The sequence below is a fragment of the Otolemur garnettii genome, unplaced genomic scaffold (genome assembly GCF_000181295.1).
Source record: "Otolemur garnettii isolate 467f Iridium unplaced genomic scaffold, OtoGar3 scaffold00028, whole genome shotgun sequence".
NCBI lineage: Eukaryota > Metazoa > Chordata > Mammalia > Primates > Galagidae > Otolemur > Otolemur garnettii.
Window position 1 is genome coordinate 16,779,875 of NW_003852423.1, and position 22,350 is coordinate 16,802,224.

General features: G+C 36.0%; 1 protein-coding gene across 1 annotated transcript in view; it reads right to left on the reverse strand.

The window, feature by feature from the left end:
• Positions 1-1,908: 1,908 nt before the first annotated feature.
• Positions 1,909-22,350, reverse strand: part of TBX20 (T-box 20) — a 49,343-nt gene continuing 28,901 nt past the window's right edge. The window contains exons 7-8 of the mRNA XM_003788580.1: positions 3,909-4,021; positions 1,909-2,249 (exon numbers count right to left, since the gene is read on the reverse strand). Coding sequence (XP_003788628.1) covers positions 1,909-2,249; positions 3,909-4,021 — 454 coding nt within the window. The remainder of the gene's footprint in view (positions 2,250-3,908; positions 4,022-22,350) is intronic.

A 22,350-nucleotide genomic window follows, 5' to 3' on the forward strand; every position in this document is an offset into this window, starting at 1 on the left:
ATAATCTACAGTGTCTGCTTGGGCTCTGAGATGCCATGTTAACACAGTCCAGACTTCTGTGTAAGTAAACTCTGGGGTATAAAGGAGAAAGGCAGGTGTAAAATCCAACAGCATCACAAAGTCAGGCTGGGCCTGATGCCTTGTTTTATAGGCTGGAAGTGCCCAAGAAAAGCATTTGATTTGGAAAAGACTAACATTAAAACAACTAAAGGAAACCCTGCAGGAGTCTGATGTGATAAATATATTGCATTTACCCCCAAATATACTTCTACTGTCAGTACCAATATTTCCCATCTCTTTTAACAGATTCAATACTTTTGCAGTAAGAACAGAAGAGAATGAATATTGCATACAAAAATTAAAGTAGAGTTTTGGAGAAATTTGCTATGAGGACAGATCATATCCTGTAGCTGAAATGCTAAGTATCTAAACTTGAAAGACTAGTAACTTCATTAAATCCCTGTTATTTGGGAAAAGAATTGTTGCAAATGGCCAAACGCGTTACCCTTACTGTAAATGATTGTATATGTTGCTCAAAAATAATATATAGGTTATGTAGAACTAAAATGTAATTATTATTATAAACATTAAAGGAAGGCTTAGGAAGATAGCAAGAGTTGAGAAAGTAAAGTGGGTAAAATGCTTAGATTTACTTATAAGAAATGCCAACATTTCAGTGAGGGAATCACTGAGTTAACATTCAATTTCATATTATAGAAAAAATGGTAAATGGGGCAATGAATGTAACACAGTAGGTTAAAAGGGCAAATCAGAAGTATGAACAAAAGTTATATATATATATATATATAGGCATTTAGAATGGTTGTGGTCATTGTCAAATCCTTGCCAATCAGGGATTGCCCAACAAAGTCAATCCACCGAAAATGAGAATTTGTGCATTTTAGCATCCATAAGGTCTCTCAAAGCTGAAGTGAAAATGAAGGAGGCTTAGGCACCCACGGCAGAGAAATTCCTTTCAGAATAGAACAACCATCTTCCTATTGCAGCTGTACATGAAAGCAAGAGCCTCATGTATCATCACGCAGGGGCTTTAGAGTGAACCTCAGAGAAAAAATCAGTAGTATTAGTACTTAGAACACAGCCCAGAAAAATCAAACCTCAGTTTCACAATGTAACACTGAGAGGCTTTTGCTTCAAAATTGTATGTGGAAGAGTTTCCCTACATAAATAGCAAGGAGCTGCAAGAAAGAGAATTAGGGAGAAAGAACACAGGACTGTAAATACTGAGCTTGTTGGATATTGACCCTTCAATAGTACAAAAAGAACTCTGCGAAGTCATTACCATGTACTCATCCACAAAACAGGATGCTTTAGCATCATCTCAGCTCCTTCCCCAGCAAACTAACACAAAGGGAAACTAAACATGCGTAGGCTACAGCACTACAAATATTTCTCTATCAGCTTCCATTTTCTACAGGGAGAAACTGGCTTCAGTTAGTCATTAGGGTCGGTATGTTATATCATACTGCCTCTTCGAAGATTCTTGTAACCTGTGGAAAGCAGAAAAAAAACCCTATACACTTCAGTTTTATACATTACTACATAGACACAGCACTGTTAACCACTAAGAACAGTGCACCTTAGGATTTATCTGCCTCGTGCTATTACACTTTCAAGCTGGCTAAGAACTTCACACTAGTTCTTTCCTAAACCCACAATTGTCCTCCAACTACAGATGAATCTTGGTCCATGGTGCATTTCCTTAGTGATATATTTTAGTGAGTCCAGCTCTCCTTTTTAATGGGTTCCATGTCTCCTGGAAAGCCCCTGCTCCAGTACCCCATTTCCCATCCACCCCACCCCACCCCCACACCCAACTCTGTCCTATATTTCCATACCCATTTGCACATTCTGGGTCTGGATTCTCCTATTTTTTTTTTTTTAAAGTTATACAAATGGTGTCATCACAGCAGAGGAATGGCGCAGTCCCTGGATGGCAGCATAGGGCCCCTGCTGGAAGTAGTGATGGTATCGCGGCATATGGAATGAAGGGAACGTGGGGCCACTCCCCTGCATGGAGCTGGCGATGGCCGAGGTGGTCAAAGGCATCCCCAGCCGGGTATATGGTGGCAGAGAACCCTGGATGGGGTGAGGAATGGGTGTTGCTATGGATGCTGTGCTGGTGCCAAGAGCAGTCAGGGACTGTGGGTGCTGAAACCCAGGAAAGTTGGAAGAAGATGATACCCAGGAGCTGAGAGACAAATTGTCAGATGTTGTAAAGGCTGACCCTGTAAGGAAAAACACTCATTAGACTGGAAACACTTTGTCAATGTATAGATCAAGAATTAACTTATCTATAAAATCAATTTATTTTCAAAAATATTTAATAGATCTGCAATTTGAAAAGATGAATCCACCTGAGATCAGCCATGGGGCAAGTCTACCTGTCTAAGACAATCTTATTTATGCCCTGCAGGGAAGACAGAATTTACTTATTGGAAAAAGTCAACTCATTTGAGGGCCTCCATATTCCCGTAGAGTGGCCAAAACATTAATACCCTACCCTGTGGGTAATGACCTGATCCCTTAAAAGGAGCTCCAATTATCTGATGTTTGTCCTAATGTCTGTACCATCTCCATAAGGCAGGCTGGATAGATGAGTCTCTACAAAGCTGCCTGATCTCCAAAACTGCTGTGAAAACCCACAAGATTAAGTTTTCTTACATCACAGCGTTCAGAGGTATAGAAAAGAGTTGACACTCACTTTGCTGACTGTATATAGCTGACCCTTGAACAATATAGGTTTGAACTGCTTGAGTCTACTTACACACAGATATTTTTCAATACAAGTTACCCCAAGTATGCCTAACTCTCTGCCTTCCCTTCTACCTCCTCCACCTCTCCTACCTCTGCACCCTGAGAAAGCAGGACCAAACTCTCCTCATCCTCAGCTTTCTCGATGTGAAAATGATGAAGACCTTTAGGATGATCCACTTCCACTTAATGAACGTACATATGTTTTCTCTTCTTTATTATTTTCTTAATAACATTTTCTCTTCTCTAGCTTACTTTATTATAAGACTACAGTATACAATACAAATAACATAAAAGAAGAAATATATGTTAATTGACTATCATATAGTCAAGGCTTTTGGTCAACAGAAGGGTATTAGTAGCTAAGTTTTAGGGGTGTTAAAAGTTATGCACAGGTTTTGAACTATACATGGGTCAGTGCCCCTAACCTCTGTGTTACTCAAGCACCAGCTATAATTACTAATGGCTCACTTGGATTGATTATAAGAAATTTCCTACATTTTCAGTGATTATATTATTTCATAGTATGGAAAATATGAAGGCTTTCCCCAGAATGGGACACCTCTGGCCTCTGTTCTCTGGACTTCCTTCCCAGATGCAGGAAGAGGGGCTGAACCTCTGTAACACAGAAACTTAATTCAGTCCCTGCTCTGACCATTGGAACCACTGCTTCTGCATAATGCCCTTCATTAGGACAGTCCTCTTTTAAAAGTGTTTTCCATTGTGGTCTTTGATCTTAATAAGCTATTTTGACATAGATGGAACAGATATACACTCTGATTTTCAGATTACAAAAGAGGTTCAGAAAGACTAAGAGACTGCCCCACAGTTCAATAACTCCTTCAATAGTAAATCTCAGACAAGAAACTCTTGACCCCTGACTCAAAGGCTCAATAACCTTTCACTAAAACATCCAAACCACAGGAAACCTGGAAACATAACTGGTTATAACTCAAGGCAAAATAATGACCTGTGTGAGGAACAGTGTCAGGGGTTGTCCCTTCCTGAAGAGGCTTCTGCAGTCCTCTCTGGGCAGTATGTAGTATGAGGACCAGACATCTCATCAACTGCTCACTCCCATCTCCTTCACATGCTCTGCCTCAGCAATCCCACAGCCCTAGCAGTTGCCTTACCTCGATTTGGGGTTGTCTGACTCTCATCCCCCAAGACATCCTCTTCTCCTCCATAGGTACGAATGGGTGAACGGGCATAGGAATGCTTTTGAATCAGGCTCTCCACACTTTCCCTAGGTTACAGAGTGAAAAATCACATCATGTTAACTAAAAAATTAAGGATTTGAAAATGGAGCAGAGTCTTAAAGGAGATTCACTAGTCAGTAAAACCATTTTCTTAGCCAAAAGGCCACAACTTCAAGGAAGGATGACATTCAAAACATGTACATTTATTCTATTATAAAGTAACTCTTCAGAGACAGACCTCAGGTGTGTAAACACAAGCAAGCATAATTGGATAGGGTAAGGAAAGACTCCTGAAATGCTACAAGATGAGGGACAAAGAGATGAACAAGGAGCTATGCAACCTGATCACAGGAATATAGAATTTAAGAAAAATAATGAGTGAATGAATTTACTATGAGAAGCTGCAATGAATCTTCATGCTGACTTCATCAGCTAACAAATACTCAACTTACATGAACGATACTGATTCAATGCATCTGATGAACTTCTGGCAAAAAGTTCAAACTATCACTAGTCATAAAAGCTCAATGTTCACCAATAAACCAAACAAATTTATAGAGTTGGTGACATTATGGGTAGTTTGGGTAACGGACACTTTTTAAACTACAGAAAACCTATGAATGAAACACAAATAGCCATTAAGGAATTTAGGGCCTCAGATATTGCTATGTTGACTTTCTTGATGGTCTTCCTCTTGCAACCCAGTCTATAAAGCAAAGAGTGAGGTTAAAAATTTTTTTAAATAAAAATTATTTTAGTACTGGAAGTCTGACCTGGAGATCCTTTTTCTTAAAAGCCAAAACAAATAACAAATAATTTTTTAGGCATATATTCCTGGAATGGCTATGATCTAAAGATCACACCAAATTAACCATCAAGGGACAAAAAGAAGATTAAAAAAAGTTATGTTGAATGACAACGGGCAAATCAAACATGAAATTTCATATTGGGGGTATAAGGAAAGCAAACAAAATGTCATAATAATGTAAGTCATATTACATTACTTTTCAAAATGTAATACTTGTCAACATTTTGCATTGATATACAAACTTTACCTGTGGAAAAATATTACCTAATTTATAGTATAATAAATGTTCTCTGTGTACTTGCGAAAAAGGTCTATTCAGCTAATATTGGATGAAGTATTTTCTAAACATCAGTAGAGTCTAGTTGGTTGACAGTGTTGTTCTACATTTTTGTCATTTTCTTTCTACTTGCTTTTTAATTATTGAGAGGGGGATATTAAAATTTTTAACTATTGGGTGGCATGGCACCTGTGGCTCAGTGAGTAGGGTATCAGCCCTGTATACCGAGGGTGGTGGGTTCGAACTCGGCCCCGGCCAAACTGCAATAAAAAAATAGCCAGGCATTGTGGTGGGCACCTGTAGTCCCAGCTACTCAGGAGGGTGAGGCAAGAGAATTGCCTAAGCCCCAAGAGCTGGAGGTGGCTGTGAGCTGGGACGCCACAGCATTCTACCAAGAGTGACAAAGTGAGACTCTGTCTCATAAATTAATTAATTAATTAATTAAATAAAATTTTCAACTATAAATGTGTATTTGTCTCTTTTTCCTTTTAATTTTGTCACCTCTATTATTAGGTGCAGACACAAGAAGGATCGTATGTTTTCCTTATGAGTAGAACTCTTTTTCAGTGTGAAATTGTCTATTTTATTATTTCCTTTTTCAGAGTAACATTCTTTACTCTGAAAACTACTTTGATAGTAATATAGCCATTACCTTTTTTAAAAATTAGTGTTAACATATTATACTTTGTTTCCCACTCTACTTCAACTTGTATCTCTCTCTCTCTCTCTCTCTCTCTCTCTATATATATATATATATATATAAAATATAAAAAACATATTTCAGTGGACTTATACTTAATGATCAGGTTGAAGTTTGGCTGTTTGTTTCCTTTTTGTCCTATCTGTTCTTTGTTACCTCTTTCCTCTTTTTTGCCTTCTTTAGGGTTTTTTTTTTCTTTTCATTCCATTTCATCTCCTTTGTTGGTTTATTAGCTATAAAATTATTTTGTGATTTTAGTGGATGACTTAGCATTTATTTTTAACTTGTCACACTCTATCTTCAAGTGATGTTATACCCTACAAGTGCAGTATGAGACCCTCACAATAATATTTTTCATTTCTCTCCTCTAACCTTTGTGCCATTTTTGTTAAATACTATATTTTTACATAACCCTTACTCTACATTGCTATCTGTTTAAACAGTTTACTATTCTTTAAAAATATTTAAGTTCTATGAAAAAAATTGATCTACTTATCCATGTAGTTATCATTCCTCTGTGTAGATCCAGATGAACTTCTGGTATAATTTTCCTTCCGTATGAAGGACTTCCTTTAATATATCCATAGTGCAATTTCCTGGTGGTGAGTTCTTCAACTTTTGTATGTCTGAAAAAAATCTCTGTTTTTGTTTCTTTGAAAGATATGTTTGCCAAGTAAAGAATTTTGTGTTAAAAGATTTTTGCTCTCAATATAGACAGTCCTTGGCTTACAGTGGTTCAGCTTATGATTTTTCAACTTTATGGTAGTGTGAAAGCAGGATAATTTCAGTATGTTCCTTGAATTGTGATGGGTTTATGCCCAGACTTATGTCCTTTTGACTTGTAATATTTTCAGTTTACAATGGGTTTATCCAAACATGAACCCATTATAAGAAGCATCTGTACTACAAAGATGTTACTCCACTGTTTCTGATTTACTTTGTTTCTGGCAAGAAATTTGCTCTCATCCTTACTCTGTTCCTCTTATGTAATATGTATATTAATTCCCTGGCTGCTTTTAGTATTTTCTTTTTATCACTGGTTTTGAGCAATTTGATCATGATGTAATTTGGTGTTATTTTTTCATGCTTCTTGACCTTAGGTTTGTTGGGCCTCTTTGGATCTTGTATATGGTTGTCATTAAGTTTGGAAAAATCCTAGGCATTATTTTTTCAAATATATTTCTTTTCCTACCTCCCAAACTACCTCTCAGGGTCTCCAATTACAAATATATTAAGCCACCTGATGTTTTTCCACAACTCTCTGATGCTATTTTCCATCTTTAAAAACTCCTCTTTGTTCTTGTGTTTCATTTTGGATAGTTTCTATCATCATGTCTTCAAGTTCACTAATCTTTTCATCTTCAATATCTAATCTGCCATTAATCCCATCCAGTGTGCTTTTCACTTTATACACTGTATTTTGCATCTTTAGAATTGCAATTTGGATCTCTTGCACATTTCATTTCTCTACTTAATTTTTTCAAAATTAAGTGAAATTATGTGGAATAGGGTCAGAAAAACTGAAAGGCTAAATCCTGTCATTTATAGCAACATGGATGAGCCTAGAGTATATTACATTAAGTGAATTATGCCAGGCCAGAAAGACAAACTACACGATCTCACTCACTTGTGGAATATACATAAAATGGTCTCATAGATGTACAGAGTAGAATAGTAGTTACTAGAGGCTGGGCGGAATGGGGAAAGGTGAGCAGAGATAAAGAAGTACAAAACATAGTTGGATAAGATGAATAAGTTCTGGTGTTCTAGTGCATGCTAAAGTGACTATAATTAATATTGTACTGTATATTTCAAAATATCTTAAAGAATTTTTAATGTTCTCACCAACAAGAAAATAAGAAGTGTTTAAGGTGGACATGCCTAGTACCCTTATGTGATCATTACACAGTGTATTCATGTGTCAAAACATATCTTCATAAATGTGTACCATCATCATGTGTAATACGATAATTGCTTTATAAATGTGTATAATTATCATGTGTCAGGTAAAATTTTTAAAATTTTGCCAACTGTCATATATTTTTATCATTATATGCACACACATTTTGGTAATGTAGAACCTCATGAAAGCTGAGGTTACTTACTTACAATATTACAGAGTGACTGTCTTTAGGGGACAACGAGAACAAAGGCAAGTGATCTGAGCAACCCCTAATAAAGTGACAACTATAACATATACTCAAGTTGATGTCCTATAAGTCTGAGTCGTGTGTCACACTGTCAATATTTAAAACGTACTTAGAAAAGAATTAGATGGTTATTTTCACAAGAGAAGTTATTTGCTTCAAGATCCTAAGAAATTTTTCTTTTTGTATAAAGGAATGGCCATCAATGGGCCCAAATTATGGATGGTATTTTTGTAAGGTATATTCCTCTGTTCACAACGTGTACATAACTGCTAACTTCAAACATTTAAATTCAAAAGAAGAATGTATTTACTTCTCTAAAAGTGTGCTTAGACAAGATCTTTTAAACTTCTTTCATATACACACACAAGAAATATCATTTCCCAAATTAGACAATGAATCACTGCCCTGTGAAACATTTTGCTTTTCTATAGGAAGTACATTATATTCATTTTGCCCTTGCTAGATCACTGGTATCATTACTTATGCTAGGCTCTCAGAGGGAAAAAAAAAGGGATTTTTATCGAAGTGATTTACTTGTGTCAGGCCTGGAAGTGAGCTGAAAGCAATGGCAGTTCTTAAATAAAGGATGGCATAATTGAATTATTGCCTTTTAAGTGATTGAAAACAGTGGTGCATATCAGGGCCATCTCTTCGAAGATGTTACTAAGTGTAGTCAGCCCATGTTGTTTACTTTATATCTAATCCCTATTTCCAGCAAAACAAAAAGTGCAAAAAATTTGGCCTTTAGAAGCCTTTTGTAAGGATTTCTAAAATGCTGTATGCTGAAAAGTAAGGGATGATTCACGAAATGGGTTAAGTGATTTAGGTATTGCAAGCTATAATAGTATCTTGTAATGCTCAGTCTGTCATATCCCAATGCAAGAGACCTAAGTTTTACTAGACTTACCTTTGGATTTATTAATAATATTAAGTAAATGAAATGGGCACCATTATGGAAGATCAGTCTTTCTAACTTCTAAAGCTAATTTTCTAGGCAAAAAGAGTCTATATCATCACCTTAGATGATCTTTGCACAATCCCTTCTGACTACTTTCTAACCATCATTTTCAGGAATAACACACGTCAGATGTACACTCATAGCCAGAAAATGGGCAAAATAGAGGATAACTACAATGATTATGTTACTCCTGCCCAAAAGTTCAGCACCTTTTGAAGTCATCTGTAATATTTATTAAAATTCTAGACAAACGGAACAGCACACCCTTTAAGTACTGGAACTGGTTGCCCTTCCTCTGTCTTTGAAACTCAAGTGCCAATTTCTCAAAGCAAAAGTGAAACCTTCCCATTCCCTCACATTCTCCTTTGCACTTGCACTGTTCCTACTATGCGCCTCTTTACTCCTTTACTGCACTTGCTAGACTGATAGTAAGCATGTTTGCATAACTGTCTTCACTATTTGACTACTGGCCCCAGACCAGGGAAAAGACGATGCTTGCTTTGTCTAGACAGGGGTTCTCAGACTTTACTATACATCACAATCACCTGGAAGGCCCATCAAAACATGGGTGATCAAGCTGCATCCTAGCGTTTTTCAATCAGTAGGTCTGGGGTGTGGCCTGAGAATGTGCGGTTCAGTATATATCCATCCTGATGCTGATGCTGCTGGCCAGGAGGCCACACTTGGAGAACCACCTCCCTACTATAGTCAGAAGCAAATTTGCTGGAACTCTGTCACCTGCCAGCCGTGTGCTTGTGTGGAAAATTAATTCACTCCCTTTTCTCATCTATAAAAAAAGGATATTAACGTGATTGAGTTCTTAAGGTTATTGTTAAGATTAAGTGAATTAATATACATAGAAAGCTTAATTGGTACCTGGTGCATGAGTGCTTAATAAATGCTTATAAGATAACACAATTAAATTATCTTCATTGGTATTACTGAGTATTAAGATCATGTATTCCAAAAACTGGTTACATAATCAAAATCATTCTAGATGAATTTGAGACTTCTGGTCACTACAACTTGCCATGCTTCAACCTTCCTACTTTGTACAAATCAGAGAGAAAATTAAATAAAAATAGAATGTTCTTTCAACTTACATTCTCATTTTCTCTCCTAAATATAGACTTGGCAAAACTGTGTTCAAGGAAATAATGTCAAATCCATTAAAATCAAATCTAATTTATAGAAAACAAAATATTTAAAGTTGTTCTTGCTCATCAAGTTGTTCATATTTACATCATGTCTTACTGGATCTTGGTAAATAACTCTTTGTCACAATATTTTTCTAAAGATTTATGCAGATATATTAGAGATTACTGGAAGACAATATATCAGTATTTGTAGCTTCCACAAAATCCTTAATAAATGAAAGCTTTACATACACAGTTTGAGAGGTATTTTAAATCATTAATTTTAATTAGAGAACTGAAATATGTAATCCATTTTGGAAAAACAAAATAACTCTAATCTTTTCAAAAGCTTTTACTTATTTTATTTAATCCTACTGATTTTTTTCACTAGTAATATACATTTCTGGTTTTATATTATCATTAGCAACTTAAATAAGTAAATTACATCACTGAAAAACACAAACAGTATTATGCTTAGTTCCCTAAGTTTTCTACAATGACTAAAGAAAGGTCTCAGGCAATGTCAAGATTACTCAGCCTAGAAATATGCTTTGGTAAATTGTGAGGCAGAGAACAAATATTCTCCATATATAGATGTAAAGACATAAGCAAGAAAAAGTAAGATACTTTACAACTATAATTGTGAGTAACTCTACTATTAGAACTTTATTACTTATACTACCACTAAATTTACTGCTTTGTTTGGCACTTCCAGTCTATAGTTTTGCAAAATAAATGCTTCCTCGTGGAAGGTGCGAATAGGTCAGTAACATCTTAAATAAAGAAATACATCTTGTTTGTTAGAAGAATTTTGTGGTGACTTCTACAATTTTGAAAAAAATATATCTAGGCCAGGTGCAGTGGTTCACACCTATAATCCTAGCACTCTCAGAGGCCAAGGTGGATGGATTGCCTGAGCCCACAGCTTCCATACCAGCCTGAGCCAGAGTGAGACCCTGTCTCTAAAAATAGCCGGGCATTGTGGCAGGTGCCTGTAGTCCCAGCTACCTGGGAGGCTGAGACAAGAAAATTGCTTAAGCTCAAGAGTTTGAGATTGCTGTGAGCTGTGATACCACGGCACTCTACCCAGGGTGACAAGTTGAGACTCTGTCTCAATATATATATATATATATATTTCTTCAAAGAAATATTTCCTTTTTTCCATTATTTTATTTTAATTGTATTTAATTAATAGATTTTATTTACAAAACAGGCTTTAATCTAGTTACCAAAAAAATTGCTTTCAGACTATTTTATGCATGCAGACTCTTTTACTAAGTACCTTCACCAAAGATTAAAAAGAAAATCATTTCTTTTCCAAGAGTCTATGCAATCAGATTCCTTATCTATATCAGGGCTTTGATTTTTCTCTATGTAGAGAGGGTGTGGTGGGAAACCGGGGATAGATTAGACGATTTGTGTGGCCGTGGGCAAGTCAACTGAACTCTTCAGGCCCTAGTTGCTCCACTGGTATAATGATGAGGATAAACTACAGAACTCCTAAATTTCATTTTAACTTTGAAATAAATACTTCCTGTAAAGCCAATTAAATCTCTTTTGGAAGTTTAATGTCAAAATGTCAGAGTATACTTTAGTACATTTAATACAAATTAAAAATATTTTCTTACTTTTTAATTTATATTTGAGAAAGCCTAAACTACATGACAATAATTAAAAATAAAGTTATTTCCATTTTTACATGATTGGAATATTACAGCATGTTTCTCAATAGTACCAGAAAAATAAATCAGTTTTAAACTTCTTGATTTTTGTCTTTGTTCTGCTATCTGCTCTAGTCAGAATGCTCATATTCCTACTAAAATTTATATACGTTGAAACCTAATCGCCAATATGATGATAGTTAAGAGGTGGCTTTTGGTAGATGACTAGGTCATGAGGGTGGGGCCCTCATGAATGAGATTAGTGCCTTTATCAAAGAGGCTTGAGGAAGCTTGTTTGCCCCTTACACCAAGAAGTCACCATTTATGAACTAGTGGGCAAGTCCTCACCAGACACCAAATCTGTCAGCACTTTGATCTTTGACTTCCTAGGGTCCAGAATTGTGAGAAGTAAATGTATGTTGTTTGTAAGCCAACCAGGTTGAGGTCTTTTGTTTTAGCAGTTCAGATGGACTAAGACACATCCAAGCACCACTGCACTGCTGGGTCCAGTCCGTCCAAGCAGAGGTGATGCAGATGTCTTCTGTCTTCTAACTCAGAATTCCCCTCTGTAAGTTCTGCCCTTTGATTAGGGAGAAAGGAGCCAAATAAACAGGAGGAAATCTTTTGGTCAACCCAGTAAAAAAAGACTTAAGTCATGGATATGGGAAAGAATATTAGACTGCTGTTACAGAAACACTTCAGGCCAGGACACAATGAAGTGACAATGTAATTAAGATTTGGCAGGAAAGAAAATGAGGATCCAGGATTGTCTATCAAGTCAAACTGACTTTTCAGAAGAAAGGCCAGAGACAACTCATGCATGTGCAAAAGTCGAGGAATACAATAAGGCCACTCTGCCTTCCCTGAAGAATCTACCAGAGTGAACTTTGGGCAACCAAAACAACAGGACCAGTCACTGAGATGAGGTACAAAGTGGGCATTTAATGTACATTTGCTTGCAAAACTGAAACTAAACCATACTTGTAAGAAAAAATACATAGTACATAATGACTAACCACTCTGAAAATGTAGATGAAGTACAATTTTTAAAAATAGGAGAAGAATGGGAAGAGAAAATGATAAGCAGAATAAGCAGACTGGGAGTAAAGGGATATTACTTCAAATCAAACACTTAAAGAGAATAAAAGTAGGGGAAGAAAGAAGTTACTAGTTCATTTTGTGCTTGCTCAAAGTAGGCGACCAAAAGAAAATGGTCAAAGAAAATGGGAATAATATGTGTTTTGTAAGGATATTAGTATAAAGGTAAATATTGAAACAAAAAATACTTGATAGCTCTCAAAACAACAATAGTAAAAAGAAAAAAGGTTGCTATTAGAATAGACTACATAGTAAAAGTCTTCTATTTAAATATGACATAAAATGATGGCACAGCTGAGCCAACATGTTGATATATATATTTTATATTATATACTCACATATTATAGATGTATGATGCATAATGTATTAATGTACATTGTTATGTAAGAAATGCAAGGTGAAAAACTGTTTAGAATATGTCAATTTATCTAAGAGAAGGGGGGAAAGAATCTATAAACATGTATCTGCTTATATTAAAAAACACAATGGAGGGATAGACATTTTTTTTTTTTTTTAGTGGTTACCCATAGGGGAGGGAAGATATGAGGTAGTTCAGAAACAAGGATAGGATCTTTGATGCCTTTGAATAAGCCATGTTCTATAGATTTGTCTTGAAATTACGTGAATCATTTATTAAATAATTATATAAGAAAATTATATATTTTTAATTCAAAAAAATAGAGAAAACAAATGAACCTAAATGTGTATCATTGGGTTAGTGGCATAACCACACAGAGGAATTATTCCAAGAGACATTAAAACACTCTAGTAGTAAAATAAGAAAAAAAAGTCTTATGAAACTTAAAAACTCTAGTAGAATCTCTCGTCGAGTATACACTATGGACAAAAAGAACCACAAACAAATTTTAAACTATTTTTAGCCACCACAATGTTGGAGACACGTTGATATGCATAATCTGGGACTGTCACCCATCTTTATACTGTAGGGTAAAGTGAGTAAATAATGATGGGATATTCTATAATTCCTGACGTTAAGAGAACCAGATTCTCAGCATGAGGGAAAAGAGATATGGGCATTAGCTCAAAGAGGTTATATAAAAACCTTCTAGTCTTGAATTTAAATGAAAGTATTACTTTGAATTCACGTTCGTGTTGGATTTTATCTTTAAAACACACACACACATGCATGCACAACCTCAAACTGGGAGCAGTGTTGGTCTCTGGAGAGAGAAATGGTGAGAGTAGGAAAGGTTATGTTATTTATTTAAAGTCTGAGCACCTCATACATTTAAAATATCACATTATTTTGCAATTTTACAATGGAAATCTGGGAAATGTTAGAAATAGTATTTTCTAATTCTTTAGCAATAAGTGGGACAATATCTTAGGTGTCTTTTTAACACCTACAATCCCAACCCCTTTATAATGTTCTCTAAGGGCCCTGAAAGTTTCTAGAACCCTGAAAGAGAAAAAGAAAATTGCAAGCTATTTTTCAATGATTCCTAATAATTGAGATACAAGATTAGAAGACAAAGATAACACAGATAATTAAAATCTATAGAGAATCTTGAAAAACATGCATCTCCATGTTGTTGCTTTGTCACCCCCCGTCAGCTTTCTTCTGGTTGGAACCGCAAGTGCTAAAATGACCCCAATAGCAAAGCTCCACCACTACTGTAAAAACAGGAAGAAGAAGGTGTTGGCAGAGATCAGGCCTCACCAGCTTTGTGAACTAGTATCAATCAGTGTATGGGCCCTGTAATGAAGTTATGAGTTTCTTCAATTTAGCCCAGAAAGAAGAAAAATCATCCTAAGGGGGTAAAATGTCTGGGTAGGAAGTTTCCTTGCTGATGACATTTCCATGGTCTCTTAAAGCTCTAAGCCAAAGATTTTCAATCTTTTTCTGTGAAGGGCCAGACGTACTTTCTTAGCAAGTATGTGAAGTTTTACAGGCCACACGTACTCAGTATATGTCACATGTAATCAACTCTGTCATCGCAGCACAAAAGCAGCCATATCACTGTGTCCCAATAAAACTTTACAATAGACAATAAAATTTATTCCCGTATTACTTTCACTTGTCAGGAAATACTACTTTAAATTTTTCCAACCATTTTAAATGTAAAAAACATTCTCAGCTTGTGGGCTGTACCAAACAGGTGCCAGGCTGCAGTTTGCAACCACTGCTCTGGGCTGTTTACCCAGTCAGACACAGGGCCTGCTCCATCTAGATGAGAAAGGAGACTTTCGGACCTGCAGTGCTCCTAAGGAAAGGTGCTCTGAAAAGTCTACAAACCAGCCTAGAACCGTGTTAGAACCAAACACTACCATGAATCTTAGAAAAGATTCAGAAATTACCCACAAACTGTGAACTTCTTTAGCAAATCTGCCAAAAGGCTACTTCTTCATTATCTTGATATCAATGAAACTTTTATACATTTTCAGAATACAAGATGTTCAACTTGCTTTCCTCAAGTCTCCATTCTCATCTAAACCAATAGAGTGTCTTTGAGCTCTGAGTACAAAGGCCCAAATCCCAGTGGGCTTGTGTCCAAACGTCAGGTGTTTGAATTTTATTTAATATAAATGGTTTTAAAACCACTTTTATTGAGACTCTCAGTATGAATTTTGATCTGATAGGGTGCTATAAGCCTATGGATTTAATTTAGAGAAACTCAGGAAATGAGGGAGGGTACCAACTACGTACTTAAATATTTCAGCCACAAAGAAGAAAGGAATGAGGGTAGCACTGACCAGCATGCCACCTGTCAGTGTATAAGGAGGAAAGATACCCAGGCAGGAAATAAATGACAGCTTCACCAAACCCCCAACTTAGAGCAACAGGGCTTATTTATTTATTTATTTATTTTGAGACAGAGCCTCAAGCTGTCCCCCTGGGTAGAGTGCTATGGCATCACAGCAGCTCACAGCAACCTCCAGCTCCTGGGCTCAAGCGAGTCTTCTGCCTCAGCCTCCCAAGTAGCTGGGACCACAGGTGCCCACCACAACGCCCGGCCATTTTTTGGCTGCAGCCGTCATTGTTGTTTGGCAGGCCCAGGCTGGATTCGAACCCTCCACCTTAGGTGTATGTGGCTGGCGCTTTAGCCGCTTAAGCCACAGGCGCCAAGTCGAGCAACAGGGTTTAAAGATGAAGAAAGACCTTTGAGAGGTTGATGGGAACCAGATTCCCACACTGCTGGAATCTAGGAGGAAGGAATCTTACCATAGCACTCTCAACTATGGCACAATATAGCTTGTACACCGAAGGTGTGGAGATGAGGGCCAGGACCATGACCAGTTTTGGAGAAAGGTCTGAGGTTGCTTAGCTGGGCATGAAAACAAGCATTGGCTCAGCTGGTTCCTAGACAGAAAGGGTAGCTACAGCAATGCAAAGTCAGAACTCCCTCTCAGAGGCTGCATCCAGACACCTGTAACACCTCCCTAACTCAAACAGAATTACTGTAGTTGCACATTGGTAAAATGACGATAAATTTATTAGCCCCTTTTCAGTCAGCACGTAGAAGATCTGACAAAGAGCCACATGCTTTTATTTGGAATTATTCTCAGCTCCTAATATTAAACAGACATTCAATTCTACAGATGTGTGAGAGGAAAATCATCAGACATTACAAAACATTCAGTAGTTCAAGAGAAGAAATGTAATTTAACTGAGCAGAGTAAATAATTTCTCTTGAAACAAACTTGTTGCAAGCAGCAGGAATACATGTTATAAAATCTCTGATTTGTGTTTTCAAATTTTTAGTAAGATTTGAGAAGACAGTATATGAATAAAACAGGAACTAGTAGCCATGAATAGGAAACAATCTGAACATGTAAAGTGATATTTGAAAATGATAAAATGATTACCACATTTTTTTTTTATTTTTTTGAGACAGAGTCTCAGAATGTCACCCTCAGTAGAGTGTCATGGAGTTATAGCTCACAGCAACCTCCAACTCTTGGGCTTAAGTGATTCTCTTGCCTCAGCCTCCTAAGTAGCTGGGACTACAGATGCCCACCACAACACCCAGCTATTTTTTTTGTTGTTGTTTTTGTAGTTGTCATTGTTGTTTGGGTTCAAACCTGCCAGCCCTGGTGTATGTGGCTGGCGCCTTAACAACCGAGCTACAAGTGCCAACCCTGATTACCACATTTTAAAGGCACTTAGCAAAGACAGCAAACAGAATATTAGATGCCTCAGAAACCAGAATCAAGAAGTCAGAAGACTGATATGAGAAATTCTCCCAAAATTTAACGTAAAAATGCTAAAGAGATAAGAGAAATGGGGAGTAGAACCAGGAAAAGTTGGATATGCATAATGAGGGTTTTAGAAGGTCTGGAAAGAGCAGAACAATTGGAACAAGATGAAGGAGAAAAAGGAAGAGAAAGAGAAGAAAATCTTCCTAAGCTCAATTAAAACTTGAGTTTTCAATTTAAAAGGCTCAATGATACTTAAATGCTAATTTAAAAAATCTACAGCTGGACATATACTGGCACAATTTCTCAATTGCAAAGATAAAGAAAACCTTCTAGAAGAATTCTATCCAGATAGGGAGGAAACGAGTAAATTTCCAACAAAGGAAAGACAATGTGGCACTAGCTTTTATTCCACAATACTTGAAAACTAGATAAATACAGGAGGATTAAAAGAATTCTAAGGAGAAAGACTGTCACCCTTGGCAGGTTCTTAATGTGGACAGAGACTTTCAGATATGCAAGAACACATAAGGAAGAAGACGCACTTACCTTTCCTCAACTAAATGCTCAATGTTTACTGACAGCTGAAAATAGGTCAGAGTGCAACCCCAATAACTGATGAGAATATAGAGGTGAGCAGTAAACAATGACATGAGCATAACTGAAGTTAAAACTAAAATGATTATGGCTAATATACTCTGATCCTCGTGTTAACTTTAAAAAAATGATTTTAGAAAGATAAAGGCATATGGACAAAAATCTGTATTTTTAAGTTCCAGATTAAGGGAAGAGTAGAAAAAGGAAGAATTTATATTTTCTATTTTATAGGACAAGAAAATAGTTTCATTCTTGACAAAAATAGAGAAGTATCAATTTTCATAATCATGCTCTCTTAGAATTCAAAGGCAATAATTATCAAAAAGAAATATAATTAATATAAAATAAGATGTGCTTTCAGACAAACTAAACCCTGGTTGAGACTCAGTTGTCATGAATCATGTGAATTTGGATAAATTATTAGTTTCTCTAAGCTTTAGTTATTCCATCTATAAAATAGAAATAATAGTTTCTTTGTTATGTGATGGGGGGGTTGTCTTTTGGGTATTTTTGAGAATGAGTCTCATTTTGTCACCCCCGGTAGAGTGCTGTGGCGTCATAGCTCACAGCAACCTCAAACTCTTGGGTCCAAGTGATTCTCTTGCCTCAGCCTCCCAAGTAGCTGGGACTACAAGTGACTGTTAGAATGCCTGGCTATTTTTAGAGATGGGTCTTGCTCTTGCTCAGGCTGGTCTCGAACCTGTTAGCTCAGGCAATCTACCCCCATTGGCCTCCTAGAGTGCTAGGATTACAGGCGTGAGCCGCTGTGCACGGCCTTATGTGATTATTTTTAAGAGTAACTGAAATGAAATGTATTAAGTATACAGCCCACTGTCTGCCATACAGTAAACATGGAATGTTAGCCATTATTATTAATAATAAAAGTAAAAAAACTCGATAAATATAATAAAAGACACAAAGAGAAAATTAAAAGGTAAAAAAAATAGCTGTATTAAATAGAAATCAGAAACAGTTCAAGGACATATCATCACCAAACATATCAGTTATCACAATACTTGTAGATGGCTTAAATTATTCTATTGAAAATCAAAGACCCTCTAATAAGACTTTTAAAAGATACAGCTACTGTACTGTATTTTTAAAAAAGATTCATCATTCATTCACTCAGCAAATATTTGATTGCTTACTGTGTACCATACACTATTCTAAGTTCTAGGCATATAGTAGGAACAAAACAAAGATATTGGAGAGTGGGCAGCACATCTGGACCGAGGGTAGTAAGGATGAGGACCCTCAGGCTGGGAGGGCCTAGACATGCTCAAGAAACTGTGGTGAATGGTAACAGCAGATAGGTAAGTTTCAGAGAGACAACTGGGAGAAGTGCAATAGGGCCTTTGAGGCCTTGTCCATCTAGACTTTGGGTTTTACTGAGAAGGTAACAGGAGAGCTTTGAGCATGAATGAGATAACTTCCTTTCTTTGACAAGATCATTCTGATTGTTGTACTGAATGAAAACAGACGGAAAGTCAGTAAGAGAGGAGTCTGAGATCAGGTAGTATTAAAATACCAATCTAACAAAGAGATGACTGTGGGCTATATCAGGGTGGTAGCAATGAAGATGGTAAGAAGTCGGTCACTTCTGGATTTGAAGGTTTAGTTGACAAGATTAATGTATTATTTTTAGAGGTGAAAAGTGTGAGAAAAAGAAGAGATGAGGATGACTCCAGGTTTTTTGGCTAGAGCAATGGGAAGGATGTGGTCATCAACAGCTGTGATGGGAAATCTAAGGGCAGAACAGGTATGCAGGAATGTGGATAGGTGCTTGTGTTTAGTGGGGGAAATCTCAGGTGCTCTTATGAGGAGAAAGGAATGTAAAAGTAATACAGATATTCAAATCTGGGCAGCCCAGAACCAGAATACAAATTCAATAGTTATTAATATATAATGACCCTTTAAGGCATGATCCTGGGTCAGATCACCCAAGGAGTAAGATGTAGACTGAGAAGGGGAGAAGCGCAGGGATTAAGGATTGGAACACTCCCTCATTATAGATAGATGAGATGAGGAGGAACCAAGGGATGGAGAAATAATGCCCAGTGAAGTAGAATAAAACCACAAGACAGGAGTCTGGGAAGCTAAAGAAAGAAATAGGGAGGGAATGACTGTGCCAAATGCTGCTGACAGGCCAAGAAAGATGAAGATTGAGAACTGACCATTGGGTTCAGCAATGGGGGGGTCACTGGTGACTTTGACGAAGGTGCATTGGAGAAAGAGGGCTGAATGATTAAGAGGCAGAGTAGTAGAAAGAGAAAGGAATCCAAGAAACTATAGAAGAGAACACAACTCTTACTAAGGAGCGTTACTCTATGAAGGAGCAAAGAACCAGGAAAGTCAATTCTGCAAGAGCCATATGGGATCAGGAGCAGAGTGTTTCCTAATGAAAAGGTCAGGATATTGGTATGTTGATAAAAGAGAGAGAGAGAGAGGAATATATTTCTGTAGTACCATAGATTTTTTAAAAATCAAAGAGTAAACAAAATAAAGCAAAATTTTTTAAAGGGTAGCAATATAAAATTAGATAAGGAATTCAAGACAAAAAGCATTATAAAAAGACAAAAGTTATGGACATTTGACTGATAAATAATGGAAAAGACTAAGAAAATTGTTAAAGAAGTAGTCCCCAAAAGAATATTGCACTCAGATGAATTTATGGGCAAGACTGATAAAATCTTTAGGTAAGTGATAACTTCTTTGCTATTTAAATGGACATAGAAAATAAAAGGAAAAAAATATTCCAATAAACTTGAACTGTCAGAACTTAACACTAAAAACTAACAGATAAGAAGAAACAAAATCAAATCACTGTTGCAAAAATTGAAACAAAAAGTCTCAAGTAAAATATGCAAGTAAATTAAACCCAGTGAAATAGTACAAAAAAACCCAACAGATAAAATCTAGGTAGGATTTATTTCAGCAATAAAGGGTGGCTCAAGGTATACAACATGACGATCATTAATCATATTGTTATTTCAAAGTAGAAAAATTATTTAAATGATCTTAACAGATGTCAAAACAGCATTTAACGTAAATTCTATTAATATTAGGATACCAAAATTATTAATTTAGGCCTAGAAAACTATTGCCTTAATATGATAAAGAATATCATCTAAAACCAAAAGCCAACAAAAACTATCCATAATGAATTAAGAATAAAAATGTCCATTATTATTATTATTTTTTAATTAAATCATAGCTATGTACATTAATACAGTCATGGGGTACAGCAACAAAGGTTTATTATTATTTTTCAATGGTATCTTGGAAATTTTGGTTAATATAATGAAATAAGAAAAAGATACTTTTTAAAGTATAGCTATTAGAAAGGAAAAATCATTTTTGCAAATAATACAGCAATTTAACCAGAAAATACAAGAGACTAAAAAGAAAATTTTTTAAAAATATTTTTTATAAGTTCAATAAAATGGCAGAATGCCAAAGACACATATAAATCAACAGCTTTTTGCAGACTAAACTAGGCAGATTTCTAATTTAAAATCCTATTTACAAAAGTAACTCTCCCTCCCCAAACCCTCTGGTACAGTGTTTTCCAATAAAAGTGTAATGTGAGCCACATATGTAATTTGAGGTAGCCTACTCTCCACATACACACACACACAAAGTAAATAAATAAACTTGATGTACCCCAAGAACCTGAAATATTGTTTCAATATATCTAATCAGTATTTTAAAACTATTTTTTATACTTAGCCTTCCAAATCTAGGGTGTTTTAGAGCCAGCTAGGCTGTTTGTTTTTACACTTATACTTAGAGCATATTTCACTGCAGAATGGTCACATTTCATGACCTCACTAGTATCTGTGGCCAGTAGCTACTTTACTGGACCTTGTAGCTTTCCTAGACCTAGGTATGCGCCTAAGATGATGTGTGCAGGACTTACTAACTAGAAAATGCCAGAACTTCTAAAGAACACAAGAGGAGATTTTATCAGAAGGACAATTATGTGATATATTCCCATATAGGAAATCTCAATATTGTAAAGATATACATTTTTCTCTCCAGGTTATTATACAAATTGAACATAAGCTTAATCAAAACTTTCATGACATTTTTGTAGAAAACGTGACAAAATGATTCCATGACTAGAAGCATCAATATAAAAAAAAAAATCAAGAAAAATTAAAAATGACATGTAGAAAGGACTGCAATTGGCTCTATCAGATATTTAAGTATCATCAAATATTTACATGGTATCAATTTACAAAAATTACAACAAAATATGATACTGGCAGTTCAACACAGAGATTGTAAGAATGAGTACAGATAAGAATTTGGTAAGTAAAAGATAAAGGCAGAATTAAAAATAAGTGGAAATGAAAACATTAGTAAATGTACGTTATTCAGGTCACTTGTAAAAAATATAAAGTGAGATATCTATTTCATATCTTACATAAGATAAATACATGACTCAAAGATTTAAAAGAAAAACTAGAAAGCAGTAAAGTGATTTTAATAAAATCTATGACTGAATATTTATGTAATTTTAGACTGGGAAAAGTTTTTTGAGGATAGAAATTATAGAGAAGGTTGGTTTCGAACTCTTGGGTTCAAGCAACCTCCCAAAATGCTAAGATTAGTGGACCGAGTCAACATGCTTAGCCAGATATAATCTAATCTGAAGAACTCTCTGATTTGTGTACACAGGTTATGTATACAAGGGTATTCATTCCAGCAATGTTTATAATGGAGACCATTATAAGATATAGTTGAATGGTAATTATACTGTTATAGAACAGCCATACTCAATAAAAGTATGCAGCAATTTAAAAACAAAGAATGGAGGCTCGGCGCCTA